Source organism: Crinia signifera, chromosome 1, assembly GCF_055691185.1.
Source record: "Crinia signifera chromosome 1, ASM5569118v1, whole genome shotgun sequence".
Lineage (NCBI taxonomy): Eukaryota > Metazoa > Chordata > Amphibia > Anura > Myobatrachidae > Crinia > Crinia signifera.
Window position 1 is genome coordinate 334,777,353 of NC_139217.1, and position 25,873 is coordinate 334,803,225.

The 25,873-nt window shown below is 44.1% G+C and overlaps 1 protein-coding gene across 1 annotated transcript in view; it reads left to right on the forward strand.

Annotated features, from left to right (window-relative positions):
* The window catches only part of GAL3ST1 (galactose-3-O-sulfotransferase 1), a 69,963-nt gene extending 44,530 nt beyond the window's left edge, over nucleotides 1–25,433 (forward strand). Inside the window, exons 2-3 of the mRNA XM_083145309.1 lie at nucleotides 15,890–16,023; nucleotides 18,293–25,433. Coding sequence (XP_083001435.1) covers nucleotides 15,890–16,023; nucleotides 18,293–19,454 — 1,296 coding nt within the window. The 3' untranslated portion in view covers nucleotides 19,455–25,433. The remainder of the gene's footprint in view (nucleotides 1–15,889; nucleotides 16,024–18,292) is intronic.
* Nucleotides 25,434–25,873: the final 440 nt, after the last annotated feature.

Here is a 25,873-nt window from a genome sequence, read left to right on the forward strand (position 1 = left end):
CCATAAAGTGAATTTTGCCACTTTCTGTGTCTCAAAATGTGAATTTTGGCTCAATCCAGGTGGCATGATGTGAATTTGGGCTTATTCCAGGTGGCATGATGTCAATTTTGCCTCAATCCATGTTGCATAAGGTGAATTTTGGCTCAATTTATGTAGCATAATGGGAATTTTGGCTCTTTCCGGGTGGTATAATGTGACTTTTTTTGCTCATTCTGTGTCGCATAAGGGGAATTTTGTCTATTTCTGCATGGCATAATAATTAAGGGGCAAGTGTAAGGGAGTCTACTACTGTTTTGCATAATGTGTATAAGGGGCATACAGTATGGTACACTACACTCAAGAACTTGCCCCCTTTTGAGAGGCAGCACCCTCTTTTTCTGGAGTGTGCACATAACTTCAGCCTTTAATTTCCCATACCTTACCATACCCCCACTTCAAAATTCCCACTTCGACCATTGCACACACATATTTATATGTAGCACACCTCACACACTTACACATTGGACAGATGCAACACATTACACCACACCACAGTACACACACCCACATACACTACAACACACACACAAAAACAGTACAACGCACACAAACACACAAAAATAAATGCATCATAGGTGCTAAATCTCAGGAGTGGATGGGGAATTTATCAACACACACCAGCTATCAAGTCAGGAGTGGTGCGTTTCAAACAACAACAATACCACCCCTGATTTCATTGCTAGCATTGAGTATCAATGCAAACACATTCTAACATTATGGTGGAGGCTTTAATAAATTACAATCTTGAGCCATAAATGCAGCATAAGACAACATTTTACAGCAATTTTGGAAATTTAAAAACCAAGGTTGTCCCGGGCAACGCCGGGCGGGTCAGCTAGTTGATAATAAGGGTATTTCACCACAGCTTCACACATTACCAGGGAGAGGGTGAGGTATGCAAGTATAGTGTGCGTGTGTGTGTGTGTGTGTGTTATATGTATATCCCCAAATATTCCTTATTGTTGAAATCCTCCACCATAATGTTGGAATGTGTTTGCATTATTTTTCAATGGGAGCAATGAATTCAGGTGTTGTGTTGTTCCGTCATCATCTGTTTTCCAGATCGTCAATCTTTTTTTCCAGATCCTGATTCGAGGCAAATTGAATCTTGGTGTTTTTTAAATTTCTGAGTGAAATTTCCCAAAAACGGCTTCGAGGTGCACACCAGCGGGTATAGAGGTACCTTGTTGCCAAATTTGGGGGCTCTGAGTGCCACGGTGTGTCCGCAATGCACCGGACACGCACGCACACACACACGCACACAGACTCTTCAACTTATTATATAGACTAGCTGACCCGCCCGGCGTTGCCCGGGACAACCTTGGTTTTTAAATTTCCAAAATTGCTGTAAAATGTTGTCTTATGCTGCATTTATGGCTCAAGATTGTAATTTATTAAAGCCTCCACCATAATGTTAGAATGTGTTTGCATTGATACTCAATGCTAGCAATGAAATCAGGGGTGGTATTGTTGTTGTTTGAAACGCACCACTCCTGACTTGATAGCTGGTGTGTGTTGATTAATTCCCCATCCACTCCTGAGATTTAGCACCTATGATGCATTTATTTTTGTGTGTTTGTGTGCGTTGTACTGTTTTTGTGTGTGTGTTGTAGTGTATGTGGGTGTGTGTACTGTGGTGTGGTGTAATGTGTTGCATCTGTCCAATGTGTAAGTGTGTGAGGTGTGCTACATATAAATATGTGTGTGCAATGGTCGAAGTGGGAATTTTGAAGTGGGGGTATGGTAAGGTATGGGAAATTAAAGGCTGAAGTTATGTGCACACTCCAGAAAAAGAGGGTGCTGCCTCTCAAAAGGGGGCAAGTTCTTGAGTGTAGTGTACCATACTGTATGCCCCTTATACACATTATGCAAAACAGTAGTAGACTCCCTTACACTTGCCCCTTAATTATTATGCCATGCAGAAATAGACAAAATTCCCCTTATGCGACACAGAATGAGCAAAAAAAATCACATTATACCACCCGGAAAGAGCCAAAATTCCCATTATGCTACATAAATTGAGCCAAAATTCACCTTATGCAACATGGATTGAGGCAAAATTGACATCATGCCCCCTGGAATAAGCCCAAATTCACATCATGCCACCTGGATTGAGCCAAAATTCACATTTTGAGACACAGAAAGTGGCAAAATTCACTTTATGGCACACGGATTGAGCAAAAATTCACATTATGCCACCCGGATTGAGCCAAAATTCACATTATGCCACCTGGATTGAGCCAAAATTCACATTATGCCACATGGCGGGGTGATGCATGGACAGAGATGGTGGGGTGATACAGGGGCAGAGATGGCGGGGTGATGCAGGGACAGAGATGGCGTGGTGATGCAGGGACAGAGATGATGGGGTAATGCAGGGACAGAGATGGAGGGGTGATGCAGGGACAGAGATGGAGGGGTGATGCAGGGACAGAGATGGCTGGGTGATGCAGGGACAGAGATGGCTGGGTGATGCAGGGACAGAGATGGCTGGGTGATGCAGGGCAGAGATGGCGGGGTAATGCAGGGACAGAGATGGTGGGGTGATGCAGGGACATGCAACTCTATGTCACACTACATGTCACATTCATCCCACCTGCTACCTGTCACATTCATCTGACCCGACTCCTGTTTACATCAATGGGGGAAGCCCAACCTCCAGATCGCAGCATCCTGTGGTCAGTATGGAGGTTGGATGGGGGTCACACACCGCTAGGGTTGCCACCTCATCACTTTAAAACTGGAGACATATTAATTACACAGGTTCTGTGGCTGATTAAAAAAAATACAGTTGGAATGAAGTCGGATGGCTGTTTAAACAAAAAAAAACAGTTGACATTGATTCTTGAAGTGAGCCAGCCACAGAACCTGTGTAATTAATATGTCTCCAGTTTTAAAGGGATGAGGTGGCAACCCTATACACCGCCTCCGCTGTTGTACTCTGCAGACTGCAGCGGAGTCAGGGAGGAGGTGAATGGATGTCTGTGTGCGGCATGTATGCACTATGTATATATGTGTGTGTAGTGTGTAGTGTGCTGTGTGTATCTGCGCAATGTCTAAGTGTGCGTTCTGTGTGTTTCTGTATGTGTGCAATATTAAAGTGTATGTGCGTGTATTTGTGAGTGTTGTACTCTTTTAGGGTGTGTGTTGCAGTGTTTGTGGGTGTATGTTGTACTGCATGTGGTGTGTTGTGTGTATCTAACTAATGTATAAGTGTGTGTAGAGCGCTATGTATCTATGTGTGTGGTGTGCTGTGTGTAGGGTGACCAACTCATCCCTTTAATCCGGGACACATATTAATTACACAGGTTCTGTGGCAGTTTAAAACCAGGTGAAATGGAGTCTTGAAGTGTGGTAGTTTAAAACCAGGTGAAAGCCAGCCACAGAACCTGAGTAATTAATATGTGTCCCGGATTAAAGGGATGAGTTTGTCACCCTAGCTGTGTGTGCGTATGTGGTGTACTGTGTGTGTTATGTGTGTGTGAAACTTGCCTACCTGACTCTCTCTTTCAGGGAGAAAATGCTCTGTTCCTGGACTTCCCTGGTAATGTCTGATTACTGTCACCTTTTGTGAGCTGGTTAATTGATAATAAGGGTATTTCACCACAGCTTCACACATTACCAGGGAGAGGGTGAGGTATGCAAGTATAGTGTGCATGCGTGTGTGTGTGTTATATGTATATCCCCAAATATTCCTTATTGTTGAAATCCTCCACCATAATGTTGGAATGTGTTTGCATTATTTTTCAATGGGAGCAATGAATTCAGGTGTGGTGTTGTTCCGTCATCATCTGTTTTCCAGATCGTCAATCTTTTTTTCCAGATCCTGATTCGAGGCAAATTGAATCTTGGTGTTTTTTAAATTTCTGAGTGAAATTTCCCAAAAACGGCTTCGAGGTGCACACCAGCGGGTATAGAGGTACCTTGTTGCCAAATTTGGGGGCTCTGAGTGCCACGGTGTGTCCGCAATGCACCGGACACGCACGCACACACACACGCACACAGACTCTTCAACTTATTATATAGATTACAATACAACTAGTAATGGAAATACAATTTTAATTAGTAAGCATAACCCTTTAAGTGCCAACACGTAACATTTGTTATATAAATTCAAATAAAAGTTTGTCATTATGATGAATAAAACTGCTTGGCAATTTTTACACCAATTTTGCCAAATTCACTTGGCACTCAAAGGGTTAAGATAGCTGAAGGAATCATATAGACCAGTGGTTCCCAACCTGGGGTACTAGTACCCCTGGGGGTACTCTGCAGACCAGTTGGGGGTACTTGAAAATAATATTGGTAATGGCGGACAATGAAAAGGTCTTTTGATGGCTGAAGACCCATTGCCATGGAGACAAACCATGTTGTGTCATATGCCTGGGAGCTTCCCATGCTGCCCTTAGACATCAGCAGTCATCTGCCCAGCACTGAAAAAGGTGGAGGAAGCAGCGGCATTAATCCTACCGGTGTTAGCGGGAATCCTGGAGATAATACACAACCAGTGTCTAGACACAGAAGGGTATGAATCCTTGCTGTATACTACTCCTCAGCTCCTTCTTAATATAAGGACATGCATAAGGATCCGCATACCGCTAAGTACTGTCCATATTTCAAAATGAGAGGAGGGGGTACTTATCAATGAAAAGCCTAATCAAGGGGTACGGGAGAGAAAAAAGGTTGGGAACCACTGATATAGACCATATAAATAAACCAGTGGTTCCCAAACTGTGTGCCACGGCACCCTGGGATGGTTATCTAGGACCAATTCGAATAATTTAAGCCTAGGGGAGCCATGAAATATATTCTGATACTCTAGGGTGAACTGATTAAAAAAAGTTTGACAACCACTGAAATAGGCCCTATTATCTGCAAAATAGATTTGAAATGTTAACAGACTGTTAATATATGGACTGCACTTAATTCTTGACTTTATTTCAGTTATTTAATTGTTTAATTCACAATATGATATATTTGCCATTAAACACATGTTCCTATAAGGCAGGCATTCCCAACCACAGTCCTCAAGGCACACTAAAGCCCGTACACACGGGGGAGATATATTGCTCAGCCATATATTGCTGAGCAATATATGGCTGAGCTATATATTGCTCAGTTTCTCCTTTTCATCAGCGACCAGAGATGGTCGCTGATGAAAAAGAAACTGCCAGGGGGAGCCCGGCAGTGGTAATCAGCTGGTCGCAGGAGCATGTTCCTGCGACCAGCGATCACTACAGGGGTAAAAACGGGAGCGTGCACCCGGCGATATATAGCCGGTGCATACTCCCATCGTGGGCAATATGGTCGCTTAGTGACCATATTTCCCACGATATTGTACAAAATCGCCCCGTGTGTACGCACCTTTACAGTGCAGGTTTTAGTGATATCCAGGCTTGAGCACAGGTGACTTAATTAGTACCTGAAAACCTGCACTGTTGGTGTGCCTTGAGGACCGTGGTTGGGAATGCCTGCTATAAGAGCTTAGTACATGGGTCCTCAAACTGCGGCCCTCCAGATGTTGTGAAACTACAAATCCCAGCATGCCTTGCCACCGTTTTAACACTCCCTTATAGCAAAAGTGTTTGCCAAAAATTCTTTAATCAGTTCGCCCTAGAGTATCAGAATATGGGGCAGATGTATTAAGCTTTAATAAGAGATAAATGCAAGGGTGATAAAGAGAGATAAACATCCAGCCAATCAGTTCCTTACTGACTTTTTTTCAAACACAGCCTGTAATATGGCAGTTAGCAGGTGATTGGCTGGATGTTTATCTCTCTTTGTGACCCTTTGGCTCCCCTAGCCCAAAATTTGTATTATTTAAATTAGTCCTGGACAATGTGTTGTCTGGACCACTCCTCAAAAATGCTGTGCCACCGCCCCCTGATGGCACCAGCTGTCAGGCACAGTGTTATCACATCCTTCCAGGATGTGATCACACTATGGGCGGGATTCTCGAACAACCCCCGCAGCACATCGCTGGCACTCGCATTGTTAATAATTGCATATGCAGTAACATATGCGATTATTAATGCCAAGGCGATGACCGGCGATGTGCTGCGGGTCCCCCCTCCCTCCCTGCACCCTCAGCCGGCTGTGTGACGGCTCCTCTTCTTCCTCCCTGCACCCGGAAGCTGTGCAGGCAGGAGGAGATCATTGGTCCGGGCAGCACAGCAGGAGGCTGCCCGGACACAGGGGAGGGAGGGCAGTGCGGATCGGTGGGGGGCGTGCGGGGCTGTGGGGGACGCGAAGAGAAGCCCATAGGCTTCCATGGGGTAACACCATATAGAACTGGCGTAACCCCCCGCAGTGAAGCCCCTGCGGTGGGGCTTTGCTGCATATGAAAATGCGGTAAAAACCCCGAAAACTGGGTTTTTACGGCATTTTTGTGTTTGGTGAATCTCGCCCTATGAAAGTCTTCACATGTAAGTCTGGCCACAGCATACGTGCAATCTTAGGTGCCGATTTATGTTTTTGCTGGTGGGTGTCCATGGAGCCACTCTGCAAAAATATAGGGTAGTGGCTTCATGGGGAAGGGGCGTGGCCACAAAATAATACCAATTTATATTATACATATAGGGGTTTCTTTAATTGTTGCCAGGGGTTGCAAGTACTGTAGGCACCAAGCTCCCCTAGATATATTTGTGACTATGGAGCTGTGTGTGTGTGTGTGGGGATATATGTAGATACAAAATAAAATGGAGCTTGGGGGGTGTACACATATGTGTGTGTGTATTATACACAGTATATTCACATCCCAAATCACAACCTCAGGTGGATGTATTTTTACCTTTATGGCTGCAGGGGAGGGAGTCCCTGTGAAGCAGTTGGATTCAGTCCATAAAATATATTTATTTATTTATTTATTTATTAACAGTTTCTTATATAGCACAGCATATTCCGTTGCGCTTTACAATAGCAAACAGTGATACAACAAAACAGGGTATTTACAGACAGTCAACATGTAGGAGGGCCCTGCTCGCAAGTTTACAATCTATAGGGAAATAGGGAAACTCTGAAAAAGGGGCCGCCGCGCCCCGAAACGTCACCTTTATCTGCACATGGATTAAAGTTAATCCCATCTGCTTTACCTTTTACAAGCCTCCGAGTGCCGCTTCTTGCTTATTGTTATATATATATAGAGAGAGAGAGAGAAAGTCAGCCCTGGCACTCTTCCTTACTGGTGGCAGCTGCCGTCGGTGCCTTCCCGGGGGGGGAGAGATACGGATCAGCACAAACAAGGAGCAGCACTCGACGGGCTTTGTGCAGAAAGCTTTTATATCACAAAAGGTGTCCAACGTTTCGGAGCCAACATGCTCCTTTTTCAAGGTGTACCTATATATATATATATATATATATACACACATACAGCAATAAAGTGGCCCAAGGGTGCTCGTGAATTTCCGTGGGTGCTCAAGCCCTTGAGCACCCACAGAATCGGCGCCTAAGGTGCAACGGAAATCGCACATTTGCAATTTTGGGAGTATTGCATCCCATAGTGAATGAGAGCCTTTGTGCTGAAGGCCAGTGAGTTCTAGGAGGTAATGAACTTCTGACATACGGAGCTGTCTCTGTGTTCGCTATCTATGTTTGCTTTGTCGATCTCATGTATGTCATTCTGTCATCCAGATACCAGCTCTGGGGATGTAAATATTCTTCAGTCCTATGGTACACAGAGCAACATTGGGAAATTATATGATATAACAACTGGTAATCAATATATGCTCTGGGACCAATAGCCTAGATGTATTATTGTGGCTTAATAAAACGTATTAAAAAGATAACTAAAGACATGTATGGTATATTTTAAAAACGTGTATCCCTGACATATTTTGAATATTGAACAAGGGGTAGGTTTTGATTCTGCACAGGCCTTGAACTAAGAAGACTTAAGTTTGATAGTAGTTAAGCAACTCTGAGTAGCATCTATATGGGTTCAGAATCCCTGTGTAATAGCCAGGTTGGTGGTGCTCCCATGAGTCTTATGATCCATACACACTGGACAGCGATGATCATTGTCATCACTGGGGTAAAAGCTGCTCAGTGCATACACACTGAGCGGCTTTCCCCCTGCCTGGCGCTGTCGGGGGGGGGGGGATGGCGGATGGCTTTCCATAGAGCAGCGCTAAGGAAAGACGCCCACAAAGCCGCGCATCTGCTGGTAATATCAGCAGATGAGCGGTGGCCGGCAACAATGATGCAGGAGCGCGCATCACCGCTCATCCCTGCCCTGTACACAGATGAAAGCCGCCTAGTGTGTATGGGCCTTTAGAAGAACTGTCTTTAAGGGGAAAGAAGACTCCCTTTGCTGGAGCACTGCTTTGTAAATAATTACTCTTTAAAATGTATAATTATTTATTGGTTTATTATTAAAATTGTACATTTCCTCTCATCAACAACATGGCATAACACCAGAAAGATATGTAATGCAGTGCTATACAGAGTTACATCATAGGAACAACATATAGTATAAAAGGTGCTTAGTGATATGGTTGTTGTGGACAAGAATAAAGATAAATAGAAGTGCAATGTTCACCTAGATACTGGTATCAATAATCATAGATATATGTATATATTGAAAAGATATGTCTTATAAAGTATATATAGCTGTATCAGCCCAGATAATTAATGTAGCTGGCAATTGTGGATAGGGACCTATCCTGTAAGCCACACGTTATTACTGCTGAGTTTTAATGATACAGTGTAATTCATGCATTGTTTGTATCACAGAAAGAAGAGAGGAAAAATATACATATAATACAGCACACTATTTACAGTACATTTAATACTTTAAGATTTTTTTTTTTTAAATGGTTGTAGTCACGGGATTATCCCATAAGAAAATAATTCTCTGGTAAACAAGCCTAAAGGGTGAAATGCACGCAGGAGACTCAGGATCCAGTGCACGGACCTGGACTCACCCCGGCATACATTGAGGTGCCCATACACTTATCTGATTTGGGATGATTTCCCGACGTATTAGGCCGAGAAATCGTCCCAAATCGGATGAGTTTGACATCCCATCCGCGGTCCCGTGCGCATTGGGTCGGACCCTACAGATTGAACCTGCTGCAGGTTCAATCTGGCGGATCAGATCCCATCAGTGGCACATCGTGGGTGCTTTTTAGCACCCATGATGTGTTGAGTCCATCCGTAGGTGTGTGCCATCGGTCACCGTGGAGCTGGTACGGACACTTACCGGTTGGCGGAGCAGGAATCGACTACTGAATTCAAAAATATATATTGAAAAGACTGTCCGGATGCTGATTGGCTGAGAGAATTCCATTATCAAGGTTATTGCTGACATCCTCATAAAAGCCTAGTAAATTTGTTTGGCAGAAGCGATTTTTCACAAACCCATGTTGGTTAATTCTGATTAAACTATAAAGCTCTGAATATTTATTTCATGTTCTTTACATGTTATAAATTGCATGCGATTTATTGCATGTAAAAATGGCACATCAAGTGCCAAACCGTAAGTGAGTCCTTAGGACAAGTCGGACAAGTGTATGGGGGCCATAACTGTTAAGTATTGACTTTACTTACACATGCAAACTTTTGCTTCACTGTTCAATTCTGTGTAATACAAAGCTGTAGCTGGATGCAAATATTGCCTTGAAACAGTAGTTCCCAAACTGTGTCCCGTGGCACCCAGGGGTGCCTCGGGACATTTGCAGGGGTGCCCTGGATTGGTGGTTCGGGACCATTTTAAATTATTCATGGTTCTTTTAAATAGGCAAAACAAAAGCAAATTAATACCTGCACCATATATATGACCCTATGGATGACCTATAAACACAAATGACTGAAGAATCTTACATTTTTATGAATTTAATAATTCATAAAAACGTAATCATTTCAATAAGAAACTTTTGGCCTAGGAGTGCCGTAAAAAAATACTGATACTCTAGGGTGCCTCGAGTCAAAAATGTTTGGGAACCACTGCCTTAAAATATAATTTTGTGTATTATACAAGTTGAGAGTACATGTAACATTGCTGTAACATCTAACCCTATGAACTATGTAGGCTGCAATAATGGTCTCTACAGCTTTAGGGGGAGATTGTCTAAACAAGAAATGCGGTAAAAACCCTGTTATCTGGGTTTTTACCGCATTTTGGGATGCTCTGAGCATCCCCTACCGGGTTAATGCGGCGGGGGGCATCGCCCGAAAAATCAGGCGATGCCCCAAAGAAGCCAATGGGCTTCTACCGCATCCCACCGCCGCCCCGCAATGACCCACGCCACCCCGCACTGACCCCCGCCGCCCCGCATCGCCCCCTCACCTGTGTCCGGGCAGCACAGCGCAGTGCTGCCCGGACCTGTGACCTCCTCCCTGCACTGATCCTCTTCCGGGTGCAGGGAGGAGGAGAGCCCGGCGCAGCAGCAGCAGCAGCGCCGGGTGCGGGAGGGAGGGGGGAGCCGCCGGGACCTGTTGGAACCCGGCGACTCTCACCGCAAAGGACAGCTCTTAACGCAAGAGCTGTCCTTTGCTATAATTATCGCATATGTTAGAACATATGCGATAATTATAAATGCGATGGGCGGCGAAGGGGGGCGGAGATTCTTAGAGAATCTTCCCCTATATTGTAAATTGTGTTAAACCAAAAATATGCCAAAATCTTGTATCTGTTTTATCTTTTCTTGGACAGTATACAGAATGAAAAAGGGGTGTCACAAAGGGCCTTATTCTGGTCGATGCGTACTTTCCCGGACTCTTTCGGATGGCGTTTTTTAGCTGTCTGCGCATGCGTGGGCAACGCTATGCGCATGTGCCACGCAATGTCTCCGTACTTGTTCTCCCCAATACCGTACAGAAATGTGCACCGCATTCACTCAGGAAATATGGGCGTATTATGGGCGTCATTCGGAAGTACACAGGGGCGTAGATTCAAAGTGGGCTAAACTGGGCGTAAACATGGGCGTAAACGAGGGAGTGCACTAATTCTGGTACGCGTACATTCGGACAGCACACCGAATGCACACGAACAAAAAGGCAGGAAATATGCGATCTTCATAAGCAAGTATTGCTTTACGGACACCACTCGGTCATGCGCTAGGCATTCGGAACGCCCAATCAGTATATAGATGGGTTTATTGCATACAAGTGCTTGAAAGCGAAGGGTAATGTAAAGATGTACATAGTGTGTTGATGTGTATGTGTGTGTTTGCATGTGAAGAATAATTTATGATGTAATATGCATACATAACACATGGGCCCTTATTCTGATCGATGCGGATATTCACGCTTGCGTACGGGCCGCCGATGTTTATCTTCTGCGCATGTGCAGAGGTCACTCTGCGCATGTGCAGGCGATTTCGCCGCAAGGATTCTCTATACGCCGCACAGGGGGCGTGAGGGGCTACTTCTCCTCATTACCCTATGCATACGCCGGACGTCAGCTGCCCGCCCCCATACAAGATTTCACACGGACAAGTGTCCGTGTGGTCTTGTGTTGCGGGACCTGGTGGAGCGTGCGGCCCTGCATTCGATGTTCGGCGACCATCGAATGCAGGGGCTGCTCCCACCATGGAGGAGGCGTATCCCCGTCCAATTTCATGCGGATCGCCACATATCCGCGTACGGACGGCCGTGGCGATCCGTATGGAAGGCGGGGATTCGCCTGCACGGTCGGAGCCGCATATGCGGCTCCGGCCGCACCAACCAGAATAAGGGCCATGGTCGTAAAGGGGCAAAAAAGAATGTTTTGAACTTAGCATGATGTAAGGGTTAATCTAAAGTGGCAGTAAAGTGTTTAATTATCAATTTGAGAAATAATAGATGACCATTAAAAACAATCCCTTTTTAATGAGGTTGCCTAATTGCATAAGTGGGTCATGTAACAGATTTCGGAGTTCAGATAATAGTGATGAGTTTTGTGGAAATACACCGCATCGGTGCGTACGGGCACGTTCCCGTCCGTTCTGATGCGGTAAGACCGTGCATACGCTGTAAGACCATGCAGAATATGTGTGTGTACACCGCACACGCATGGTTTGGATGTCGTCCGTAAACACGCCCTCTTCTTAAAGTGCGAGTCCGTCCTAATGCGGAGGACCGGTGGGCGTTTCTTTGTACCATGTCCGCACAGCGTGGCGTGCGGACCGCTCCGAAAGAATTCGGAAATTTACGCAACAACCAGAATAACCTCCAAGGTGACAGGAGAAGGAAGAACAAAAAAAGGTTTCTTGGGGCACACTTTACAAATGATACTTGAACAATTTAAAACATAACTTTTATTAAGTAACTAGCTGACCCGCCCGGCGTTGCCCGGGACAACCTTGGTTTTTAAATTTCCAAAATTGCTGTAAAATGTTGTCTTATGCTGCATTTATGGCTCAAGATTGTAATTTATTAAAGCCTCCACCATAATGTTAGAATGTGTTTGCATTGATACTCAATGCTAGCAATGAAATCAGGGGTGGTATTGTTGTTGTTTGAAACGCACCACTCCTGACTTGATAGCTGGTGTGTGTTGATGAATTCCCCATTCACTCCTGAGATTTAGCACCTATGATGCATTTATTTTTGTGTGTTTGTGTGCGTTGTACTGTTTTTGTGTGTGTGTTGTAGTGTATGTGGGTGTGTGTACTGTGGTGTGGTGTAATGTGTTGCATCTGTCCAATGTGTAAGTGTGTGAGGTGTGCTACATATAAATATGTGTGTGCAATGGTCGAAGTGGGAATTTTGAAGTGGGGGTATGGTAAGGTATGGGAAATTAAAGGCTGAAGTTATGTGCACACTCCAGAAAAAGAGGGTGCTGCCTCTCAAAAGGGGGCAAGTCCTTGAGTGTAGTGTACCATGCTGTATGCCCCTTATACACATTATGCAAAACAGTAGTAGACTCCCTTACACTTGCCCCTTAATTATTATGCCATGCAGAAATAGACAAAATTCCCCTTATGCGACACCGAATGAGCAAAAAAAATCACATTATACCACCCGGAAAGAGCCAAAATTCCCATTATGCTACATAAATTGAGCCAAAATTCACCTTATGCAACATGGATTGAGGCAAAATTGACATCATGCCACCTGGAATAAGCCCAAATTCACATCATGCCACCTGGATTGAGCCAAAATTCACATTTTGAGACACAGAAAGTGGCAAAATTCACTTTATGGCACACGGATTGAGCAAAAATTCACATTATGCCACCTGGATTGAGACAAAATTCACATTATGCCACCTGGATTGAGCCAAAATTCACATTATGCCACATGGCGGGGTGATGCATGGACAGAGACGGTGGGGTGATACAGGGGCAGAGATGGCGGGGTGATGCAGGGACAGAGATGGCGTGGTGATGCAGGGACAGAGATGATGGGGTAATGCAGGGACAGAGATGGAGGGGTGATGCAGGGACAGAGATGGAGGGGTGATGCAGGGACAGAGATGGCTGGGTGATGCAGGGACAGAGATGGCTGGGTGATGCAGGGACAGAGATGGCTGGGTGATGCAGGGCAGAGATGGCGGGGTAATGCAGGGACAGAGATGGTGGGGTGATGCAGGGACATGCAACTCTATGTCACACTACATGTCACATTCATCCCACCTGCTACCTGTCACATTCATCTGACCCGACTCCTGTTTACATCAATGGGGGAAGCCCAACCTCCAGATCGCAGCATCCTGTGGTCAGTATGGAGGTTGGATGGGGGTCACACACCGCTAGGGTTGCCACCTCATCACTTTAAAACTGGAGACATATTAATTACACAGGTTCTGTGGCTGATTAAAAAAAATACAGTTGGAATGAAGTCGGATGGCTGTTTAAACAAAAAAAAACAGTTGACATTGATTCTTGAAGTGAGCCAGCCACAGAACCTGTGTAATTAATATGTCTCCAGTTTTAAAGGGATGAGGTGGCAACCCTATACACCGCCTCCGCTGTTGTACTCTGCAGACTGCAGCGGAGTCAGGGAGGAGGTGAATGGATGTCTGTGTGCGGCATGTATGCACTATGTATATATGTGTGTGTAGTGTGTAGTGTGCTGTGTGTATCTGCGCAATGTCTAAGTGTGCGTTCTGTGTGTTTCTGTATGTGTGCAATATTAAAGTGTATGTGCGTGTATTTGTGAGTGTTGTACTCTTTTAGGGTGTGTGTTGCAGTGTTTGTGGGTGTATGTTGTACTGCATGTGGTGTGTTGTGTGTATCTAACTAATGTATAAGTGTGTGTAGAGCGCTATGTATCTATGTGTGTGGTGTGCTGTGTGTAGGGTGACCAACTCATCCCTTTAATCCGGGACACATATTAATTACACAGGTTCTGTGGCAGTTTAAAAACAGGTGAAATGGAGTCTTGAAGTGTGGTAGTTTAAAACCAGGTGAAAGCCAGCCACAGAACCTGAGTAATTAATATGTGTCCCGGATTAAAGGGATGAGTTTATCACCCTAGCTGTGTGTGCGTATGTGGTGTACTGTGTGTGTTATGTGTGTGTGAAACTTGCCTACCTGACTCTCTCTTTCAGGGAGAAAATGCTCTGTTCCTGGACTTCCCTGGTAATGTCTGATTACTGTCACCTTTTGTGAGCTGGTTAATTGATAATAAGGGTATTTCACCACAGCTTCACACATTACCAGGGAGAGGGTGAGGTATGCAAGTATAGTGTGCGTGTGTGTGTGTTATATGTATATCCCCAAATATTCCTTATTGTTGAAATCCTCCACCATAATGTTGGAATGTGTTTGCATTATTTTTCAATGTGAGCAATGAATTCAGGTGTTGTGTTGTTCCGTCATCATCTGTTTTCCAGATCGTCAATCTTTTTTTCCAGATCCTGATTCGAGGCAAATTGAATCTTGGTGTTTTTTAAATTTCTGAGTGAAATTTCCCAAAAACGGCTTCGAGGTGCACACCAGCGGGTATAGAGGTACCTTGTTGCCAAATTTGGGGGCTCTGAGTGCCACGGTGTGTCCGCAATGCACCGGACACGCACGCACACACACACGCACACAGACTCTTCAACTTATTATATAGAAGATTTAAGCTAAAAAGTAGGTACGCAGAATTGGGTTTGTTGTTAAGATAAATATGAAGACAATACAAGAAAATCAAAGCTGTCACAGTATTAAGTGTGAAATAATCAAAATATGAACATGCTTTAAATTGTTCAAGTATCATTTGTAAAGTGTGCCCCAAACACCCTTTTTTATTCTTCTTTCTCCTGTTACCTTGTGATGCCCTTTTTTAGTTGTCATGCTGAACAATTTTGGGAGCACCGCCAACCAGACACCACTAATCAATTGAGTATAAGTGGTAATTATGTCGGTACACTAAATTTCAGTACGTGATCATTAAAAAATTTTCACCAGTGCCAATCCCAACCCATATTGTGTAAATACAGTATACAGAATGTAAAACCCACTAATCAATCCGACATAACCCACATACTTAATGTACATATACAGTTCTTCACTACTAAGTGGTTTGAGACTTTTAAATGTATTGTTCTATACGGTTGAACATATCAGTATTTTAAGATGACACAGTTGGTAAGTACTTTAAGATGTTACAGTAATGCCGCCCATACACGTCCCGATGGGGGTGTGCGTTCTGTGCTTAACTAGCATGCATCGCATCGCATTGCATGCCTTGTGCATGCAATGCAATGAAATGAAAACTAAGTACAAAAAGTATGTGCAGCACATACTTTTTGTACTGTGGGATGAGGTGCCGCGGGAGCGCGCACCTCAAAGCACACATCGCACAGCCCGCATCGGGACGTGTATGGCCACCTTAAGTAAGATATTAATATCAATTGTTAAATTGTAATAACAAAGAGAAAAAAATGCTGGTGCACACTCAATAATTGTTTCTAACAAGAAATATGCATCCTGTTTTGCAGATGATGTATGTACAAGCCCAGGGCAAGCTCTGCCGTTCAGTATGGAAAGGTTTGATTTTGGGAACGCTTCTGACCAGTTTTTTCATCCTGTTGTACTCCTATGCTGCTCCGTCCCTAAGCCTCAGTAGCACAGAGTGAGTACAATATATACTTATCAGTGTTATTATGTTCTGTATACTGGTGACCTCTGAGAGGGCCAGATGCACTAAGCTTCAAAAGTGATAAAATGGAGAGTGATAAACAGTCAGCCAATCAGCTCCTAGCTGCCATGTCACAGACTGTGTTTGAAAAATGTCAGACAGGAGCTGATTGGCTGGCTATTTATCACTCTCCACTTTATCACTTTTGAAGCTTAGTGCATCTAGCCCAGAGGGAGAAGGAGGAACAGGTAATAATTACTCAGGCTTGCTGAAAGGGCCCGGCACGGGCCCATGTCCTTTATTACCTATCAGCATCCTGTGTCTCCCTGGCCCAGCACAAGCTGATGTGTGCTGTGCTGCAGGGGGTCTGGAATCTGTTCAGTATCAGCAGATCCCTCGTCTGTGCAGGGTGTGTGTGTGCGGGTGTCAGCCAGATCCGTAGCATTTGTTTTTTATCCTTTTTTTTACTTAGCGATGAATGGACATGCTTCCCATGATTAGGCCACACCTCTGGCATGGCCTAGTTACATACTGTGTACTTCATATCATATCTCCCAACTGCCCTGCTTTTCGCAGGACCGTCCTGTTTTTTTTGGGAGACGATCCTGCGTCCTGCCCGGGGGACTGTCCCATGAAAATCAGGACATATATAATTATTTACGCATGCGCACCGTGTAAATTTGCCAGGCACCGGTTCCGTCTGTATATGACATCAAATGGGTACGAATGGGTCTTAGTACATTTCCCTTTTTTGGCTTAAGGCTGAACAGCTGGCACTGTAGCAAACTATACATAAAGTAATGGTTCTGTCAGTAAGTTACATTGGCACAGCCATGTAGCAGTCACCTTAAGAATTTTACCCCCACAGTACATCGGGCCCCCCACAGTACATCGGGACAGGTGATAGCTAACAAGCATGGTCATTTGAGCCTTGTTAAGTACCCACGAGGGTAGAGAAATCAAGCATGAGAAAATCAAAATGAGTAAAGATACAAAAAAAAAAACCTGTCTGTAAGTATGTGGCACTACAAGTCCAAGAAAACTATAGTAGATATGAACTATTTATGTAAAGTTGCATTTGTGGAACTGCAAGGTCTAGCAAGCTTGTGGCAGCCAGAACCCACTTGTACATTCACAACTAAAAGCTCCGGAATCTTCTGGTTTTGTTTTATGGCTCCGTATGTACATTATGTGTGGGATCTGTGCAAAGTGCTGCCGGCATTATTGGCTAATGATTCAACACTGGGCTTTTGTATTTTTATATTATTATGTTCAAGCGAGCGCTTGCTCAGTATATTCTTTAGACTATGATCTCATGACTAACATTTATGACATGTTTTAGTATTTAAAGTATGTATTTTTAGATGGCTATGGGTTTTAGGGTTGACATTAATAAGGTTGATAGTCAATAGGTCGCCCACTTCTGGTCAACAGGCTATTGGTCAACACCTGAAAAGGGCCGACATACCTGTTCAAAAGGTCGACACAAGCAATAGGTCAACACCTAAAAGTTTGATAGGATTTTCTCATGTTTCTTTGTGTCTATGATGACATAGGTTGACATGGACACAGTAAACGCACCCCTCTCCTGGCACGCATTGCTTGCCATGCTTCGGGCACAATGACTCGATGTGCTTGGCACACTATTATAATCTAACTCGATGTCTACTTGATGGTAGAGTATGAAGAAAAAAAAAACAGGAAAAACTGAAGTCAACCTTTTTCATGTTGACCTATTCCATGTCGAACTATTGCATGTGTCAACCTTTTGTCCAGGCTGACCTAAGGTATGTCAACCTTTTTCATGTGTCAACCAATGGCCTGTCGGCCAATAGTCTATCGACCTTCTTACTGTTGATCTGCCAACTGCATCCCTTTATTTATCAGTGTGATACAGTACCTAGACACGTCCGTGTCCCTGGCATTCCTGTGTGCCACCAGCCACCCCTGTCAGTTGGCTTCTAGGGACAGTAGCTAAATGTCGTCAGTGTCTGCAATGTTGCCATTGTTTGCTAAAGCAAAAACACAGTACAAGGCTTATATTTTTCTAACACCCTTCTGTACTAATATTTAAATTATATATAATGTATATTATTATTTTCATAATGCTGTTTATATATAGTAACATTTGTATACTTATAGAACAATTAGAGAGTGATGTACTGATAGAATTGTGGTGAGCCTGTACATAGTTTTGGTTTTTACATAGACATATAGGTTTTGTACAGTATGTCTCATTACTGTGCTTTCTTTCCCTTCTTAGGAACCCCGTATCCTTCCGTTGTGAGCCACCTTCACTTCCTGACTCCCTGCCACCCACAACCAACATAAGTGAGAGGCCCACATTGCATTGTCTACCACGGCATAACCTTGTCTTCCTAAAAACCCACAAGACAGGTAGTAGCACTATACTTAACATTTTGTTCCGATTTGGAGAGAAACACCAACTGCACTTTGCCTTCCCCCGTGGGCGCAATGACTTTGACTACCCCGGTCACTTTCAGCGCTGGCAAGTTGAGGGATACCATCCTGGTATGTGCTTTAATATAATCTGCAACCACATGCGGTACAAGCATTCAGAGGTGAGCCTGCTCATGCCACCGGACGCAGTCTTTGCCACAGTGCTTCGAAACCCAGCTTTGCTTTTTGAATCTTCATTCCAATACTTTTCAGATGTTGTCCCTTTAACTTGGACACTTCCTGGTGCTGGAAGTGAACAAAAGATGGAGGCCTTCCTACGCAACCCAATGCGTTACTATGACTCCAGTAGCTACAATGCTCATTATCTCCATAATTTGCTCACATTTGACTTGGGCTATGACAATAATATGGATGTTGCGGACTTTAGGGTGTTTCATATACTCAAGGAGCTTGAAGGACAGTTTCACTTAGTTATGCTCTTAGAGTATTTTGAAGAATCTCTGTTGCTATTACGTGACTTGATGTGTTGGGATATGGATGACATACTTTACTTTAAGCTTAATGCCCGGAAAGACTCTGGTAGCTCACGTTTGAGCCCAGAAATATACCAACTGGCACAGGAGTGGAACTCACTAGACACTCTTATTTACCAACATTTCAATGCTACGTTTTGGAGGAAGGTGGAGGAGTATGGAGTGGAGAGGATGAAGAAAGATGTGATGGAACTAAGGAGGAGAAACAAAGAACTCAAACAGAAGTGTATTGCTGGAGGTGGCCCAGTAGATGCCAGTAAGATTCAAGAGTCTGGGCTACAGCCATGGCAACCTTTGGGGAAAACATTTATCCAAGGATACAATCTGAAAAGAAACATTCCAGCGCAGCACAGGCAGCTATGTAGGGACATGCTGACCCCTGAAATACAGTACATGTCCCGACTGGGAGCAGACTTATGGGTTACACGACTATGGGGTGGCATTAGAGCATTGTTGAACTGGTGGCTATGATGGGAAAAGTGATTGAGGTCTACAAAGAGGATGGGACGAACAGAGTTCTGAGAACAGAAAGAGGATTACAAAGGAAAGGAACTGAAACACTGGAAGCGTGCTACAAAGTGATCGGATTCTGAGTGATTATGTGACAGTATTGATGTGATAGTACTGGTCATTTGTTATAGAATGTCTGTTTTTAGGCAGAGTGTATTAATTCTGTAAACTCTGCTACAATGAGCAGTATCCAAACAGGGTATCTTTGTGCAAATGAAATGCTGAGAGAATCATTAACTGTGTATTCACCTCAATTCTGCAATGTAATCCTCTGGCTTGTGTAAGGCAGAGACTGAGTCAGGTCAGCTTTTCTGCTAGAAGAGTGCACAGTGGTTGTGAAATTGATGCATCTAGCAGTTTGCAGTTAAAGCTGTGGGCAGTGGTTACCCATCTTCCCTAAAAGGTTGTGCTGCAGGATTTCTTAAACGAAATACTACTTGAGCTATCTGGCGGTTCACAATATAACAAAGACACAATATGCATTAACATGAATGATGGGGAAATAATAATCTTGTCTCAGCACCTACAGCAGGCATTGCCAACCTCGGTCCTCAGGGCACACTAACAGTCAGGTTTAGTTATATACAGGCTTTAGCACAGGTGGTTACATCGGAATACAGTAACTGAGGTCAGTGCCATCACTAGGGGGTGCAGAGAGTGCGGGCCGCACCCAGGTCTCACCAAAGTAAAGGGGCCGCTACTGCAGACTGACTGGTCTCTGGTGGCAGCCTGCATCTCCAGGACCACCAAGACAGGGGTCTGCGCGTCAAAGCCATGCCCCCACCAATGAAGCCATGCTTCTTTTAGCCAGTAAACATGCCTTCTGTGTGTCAAGAAGAGGCTCTTCCACACTGGGTGTCACCTGGGGTTGGGATGCCACTGACGTAAGTACAATTAGTCACCTGTGCTCAAGCATGCTTAGCACTAAAACCTGGAATGCCAGTTTGAGGACCAAAGTTGGGAATGCCTGACCTAGGGAGAACTGGCCCAAGTTCAGTATCACTTGTCCTTTTCCATGAATGCTAGAGCACTTATTCCTCTCCCCAAGCTACAGCTATATTCGCACTTCATCTACTCTTTTTAAAGCACATCTGCTTAGGAAGGGCTGTTATTGCAGAGGGTGAAGACACAGATCAAGGACTAAGGGCCACATGTGTCAAGCTACAAAAGGTTTATAAAGTGAAGAGTGATAAACAGCCAGCCAATCAGCTCCTACCTGTCATTTTTCAAACCCAGCCTGTAACATGACAGGTAGGAGCTGACTGACTGGCTGGTTGTTTGCCCTTTAAATCACTTTTTGAAGCTTGATACATCTGGCCCAAAATGATACTGATTCTGGAAAATATGGTGTGCACAATGTATAGATTACTTTGTCCAAATTTCATTACAATATGCATTAGCCTGCTACATAAATGCAAACATCAGAGGGGTACAAAATCTTAAAGAGTAATTGTATTTTATTATGTGTAAATATTGTGTATGTGTAATTATGCATTAATATTGTTACTGATCATTATTAGAAATACTATGCATAGTTTTTGCTTGGAGACATTGGGACTTTTTTTTTTTTTGAGAGCAGAACAGGTATTGGCCTCATCATCTGACAGTCCAGGGGGACAGTAATACCATAAGGGTATACAGTCACTAAGTCGACAGTGAAAAGGTCGACATGCCTTATGTTGACCATTGAAGGTTGACACATGAAAAAGGTTGACAGGGCTTTAGGTTGACAGGGTAGACATGTGCCAACAGGTGGTATTTCATGCCCTACCATCCACTAGGGCATGGAGGGAGAATATAATAGTGTGCCGGGCATAGCGAGGCACTGAGCCGGAAGCATGGTGAGCATAGTGAGGGGATGTGTTGCACTGTTTTTGGTGTTCATGTTGACTGTGTCAACCTTTTGACTGCCGACCTTCCCAAGGTCGACCTAATGACCATGTCAACCGAAAGCCACGTCAACCTTTTTCATGTGTCGACCGAAGGCCTGTCGACCTTAAGCGGTTGACATAATGCATGTCGACCTTAGTTTGGTCGACCTAATGACCCATACCCGCCATAAACAGATGGGATTTCTGGGGGAAATGGATTAAACCTATTATAAAGTGTAGCTAAGTAAAGAAGTATCAAAGCAGCCAATAAGCTTCTAGCTAGCACTTATAATAACTTTATGTTAGAAGTGAATTGGTTACTATGGGCAACATGTCATCTTTTCCACTCTTTAGAAGGTTTCATACATTCCGCCGGTTCCCTGAGCCTCACACAACTATCTTGACAGCAGATGTGGATGGAAAGGTCTACAGGCAGACATTCAATTGGTTGACAACAATTGGTTGACAACAAAAGGTCGACGCATTATATGATTGACATGAGTTTTTTACAGATTTGTTGTGTTAATATTGAAACCTGTTGACATTGACCCCTAATTAGTGTAACGCTTTCGCTCGCATGGCGCACTTTGCTTGCCATTCTACCATTCCCAGTTGTAGTCCATGTGGATGGTAAAGTATTAAAAAGTCCAAAAATATGGAAAAAATGTGAATGACATTCCGTTGTGAAGAAATGTTGTCCTGGGAGTGATTACATAAAACAAGAAGAGTGCCAGTAGATCAAATATTATCATAGCGTTATGTGTAAATATTTTAGCACACTTAATATTAACCAGCAGCAGGATACTACTGCTGGTTAATATTCCTATTATGTCATATTTGCTATTACTGTGTTCCTAAAGATGGACACAATGACAATAATTCAGTGTGACTGACTTATGGTACCAGACCTGTATGCAGGTCCACCAATAACAGCAATGTGCACCCTGACCGGGTTTGTTCCTGGGACCACCTCTCTAATTATCTCCCAACTTTTCCAGGTGGAGAAGCGGGACCCGCCGCACCCAAACAAGTTGGCCGGGTATGGCATACGAGATTGGCCTCATGTCAACATTGGGCACGCCCCCTTTTTGTCAAATTTGGGGGGCGTGCCCAATGTTACCGTCTCCCGTACCACTCATATCACATAGAATGCCATGCAAACCTTCCCCATTCCGCTGAGACCACTCCACACAGGCAACTTTGTACTGCACTAGAACACCATTCTACCTTGAGGGAAAAAACAGCTGATCTTTGGAAATTTAAGGTGTTTCTTGAATTGGAAAGGAGCATTATTTTTGTATCCAATCCAAAGTCTCTAGGATGAGACTAACCTGTGAACAAGGTCATACCCATAGTCCAATTGCTATCACAATATTGTTTCCTTAATTATGCTCTGCTATCATTGAGGGAATGATGGTGGCATACTGTACATAGGCCACGCCTTCCTTTCACACTGACCTCTACATGACCAATGTGAGCATATTCAGCCTGAGCAGCAACAATATCCTTTAGGCAGCCATCAAAAGTGCCTGATAATTAGGGGATGCAGAACATAAAGTAAATCATTTTTTCTATATCATACGTATTTTAAAAAAATCTCACAAAAGTCTGAGAGACCACTGAATTGTGGGTTCTGGGAAAGTAGCTAGGTCTCGTACATGAATTAGAGTCTTATGTCCCCGTTTCCCGGTGATATAGGGCTGCAGTCACCATTACCCCACCCCCAGCCATTTGTCACCTACATGCTATTTCTTATATCAGCATAAAAAAATAACACGCTTACAAATCATTGATGCAGCTGAGCATTATTCAGCTGTCTCAGTAATATTACGCAGTGGGATATAAGTTATGGTGCACCGCGTTTATTTGCTTTTGCGATGTGTGCTCCAGCATAGTCAATATCACAAGGCAAAATAGTATGTGCATGCAGGTATTTTTTTACTAGATCACATGCACCATGTGATTGACTGTTGTAGTGTAATCAAAGTTGGGTGTAGTTCAAATCTCACACATTGTACTGTCCAAATCGCATAACACACATTGTATAGGCTCCAATCACACCTAGCACCATTACTGACTGCTGTGCCCTTCAGATCTCTGGTACGTTTGTGTTAGAACCATTACTGACCGCTGTGCCCTTCCAATCCCTGGTACGTTTGTGTTAGCACCCTTACTGACTGCTGTGCCCTTCCAATCCCTGGTACGTTTGTGTTAGCACCCTTACTGACTGATGTGCCCTTCCGAACCCTGGTACATTTGTGTTAGCAACATTACTGACTGCTGTGCCCTTCCAATCCCTGGTACGTTTGTGTTAGCACCATTACTGACTGCTGTGCCCTTCCAATCGCTGGTACGTTTGTGTTAGCACCATTAGTGACTGCTGTGCCCTTCCAATTGCTGGTAAGTTTGTGTTAGCCAGCTTCACATGGAAGATTAGACGGTGGCTTACAAAAACTCACCACAAAGCTGTAAGCAGCATTATACAGTATATCTTATCTTAAATATATTGTTATTGAGGGGATTCGGGGACACCAAATCCCTATTGAGGGGATTCGGTGGTGTGGTGCTAGTGTTCGGCGGGGAGGTGGGCTACACTTACCTGGGAGTATACGCAGCCTAGCAAACAGGTCTGAATTAGGCCCATAATGTAATCAGTATTACATACACAATTGCTTGATTTAAAGAAAGAAAGTGTTTTTAATGCTTATATTCTGGCACTGTGTGGCACAACACTGCAGTGATACTTGAATAATAGAAGAGAAAGCATGAGGGAGAATGATGACGGTCAGTAAAACTTAGCACTTGAAGGATTTTGTGGCATAGGAGGAGACTGTCAGCAGCACTTCTGGGGGCGGGGCTGAGACATTATTAGTCCCTGCCCCCAGTAATGCAAATCCCGCAATTTGCGGGTCTCTGAGGAGGGGGTGTGGCTAAATAGGCACAATTTACCTATTTAGCCCCGCCCCTCCGACAGGAAAAAAAACCGGATATCGCGGTGATGTAACTCTCTGCCACTGGGGAAATGCGGGGGTCCGCCGGTATCCGGGAGGATTGCTGGCCTTTCCAGGGGGCTGGGAGGGGGATTCGATTTTCAGGACCCTCCCGGCCATTCCGGGAGGGTAGGCAACCCTGATCTATATTGCAGTGTAAAAATAAATCAAGTATTTACACTGCACAGAAACAAAATAACTCACCCAAATGTAACTCTCTCTGCACATATTACATCTGCCCCACCTGCAGTGCACATGGTTTTGTCCATTAGAGAGAGAATTTGCTTTTACAAGTGAAACAGAACCAGACCTTATATAGCAACAGCAAAACCAACGACTAACAGGTAATAATAACTAGGGATGGCCATCGACCATCGATAATTAGAAATCATTGATTGTTTATGGTCGATGTTGAATAGTTTTGACACTGATGGGGGAGAACCAGATGGTTTCCCACCATCGATGTCTAGCTTAAATATAGTTTTGTTCAGCTTTTTTCCCCAAGGGGCCGGGACATGGAGCATAGGTCCGCCCCAGACACCCGTGAAGCCCCACCCCTGTATTTTGATTGGCCCACAGGCCAAAGAAAATATATGGCCATCGATATGTAAAAACATCGATGGTCATCTATTGCATAGTTATACACTAGCATTGGCCAGTTGCACTTTTACCATCGATTGCAAAGGCAACGATGGCCATCCCTAATAATAACGTGATCTGTGGATGTATTATGTGTACATGTATAGTAATTACTACATTTATTTTGGTGCTAAAGATCCCTCTGTATCCATGGACCACTTGAAATTATTACTGTGCTCGGTATTACCTTAAGTGACTTATATTTAAGTATTTGTGCATTTGTTCAATGTTCTATGTGTTGTACATTTTGAATTTTGTAGTCTCTGTTCAGTCTGATAAATAGTAAATAAACCTATTTATTGATTCATGTATTAAAGTACTATCTCTGCTTACATCTTTAGGCGGGTTTGATATGAAATCCCGGCGGTCGGAATCCCGGCGTTCAAAATCCCGTTGCCAGAATCCCGACCGCCAAAATCCCGACAAGGGAGGGATGTGGATCGCCCCCCCCCCCCCCCCCCCCCCTTGTGGGCTCGCTGCGCTCGCCACGCAGCGGGCCCGGTGCCTTGCTATGCTCGGCACACTAATTTATTCTCTCTCTATGGGTGTCGTGGACACCCACAGAGGGAGAAAGTGTCGGGATTCCGGCGTCGGAATTTTGAACGCCGGGATTCCGCCCGCCGGGATTATAACTGCATCCCCTTTAGACATCTATATACGAATCTGGTTGTCCGTCGCACACGACTATACAGAGTAGAAATAAATGTATGTGTAAGGCCCCCTGCTTGATAGAGGTGAATGGTAGTTATATCAATAACTATGCAAGGGTGTGCTACCACGGACAACAATGAGTAATATTGAAGTACAAAAGAGTATGGTTTGTCATGGTGTAGTGCACCAGGAAAGAAGAGACTATAAAATATACCTTTTAATTAGTTTA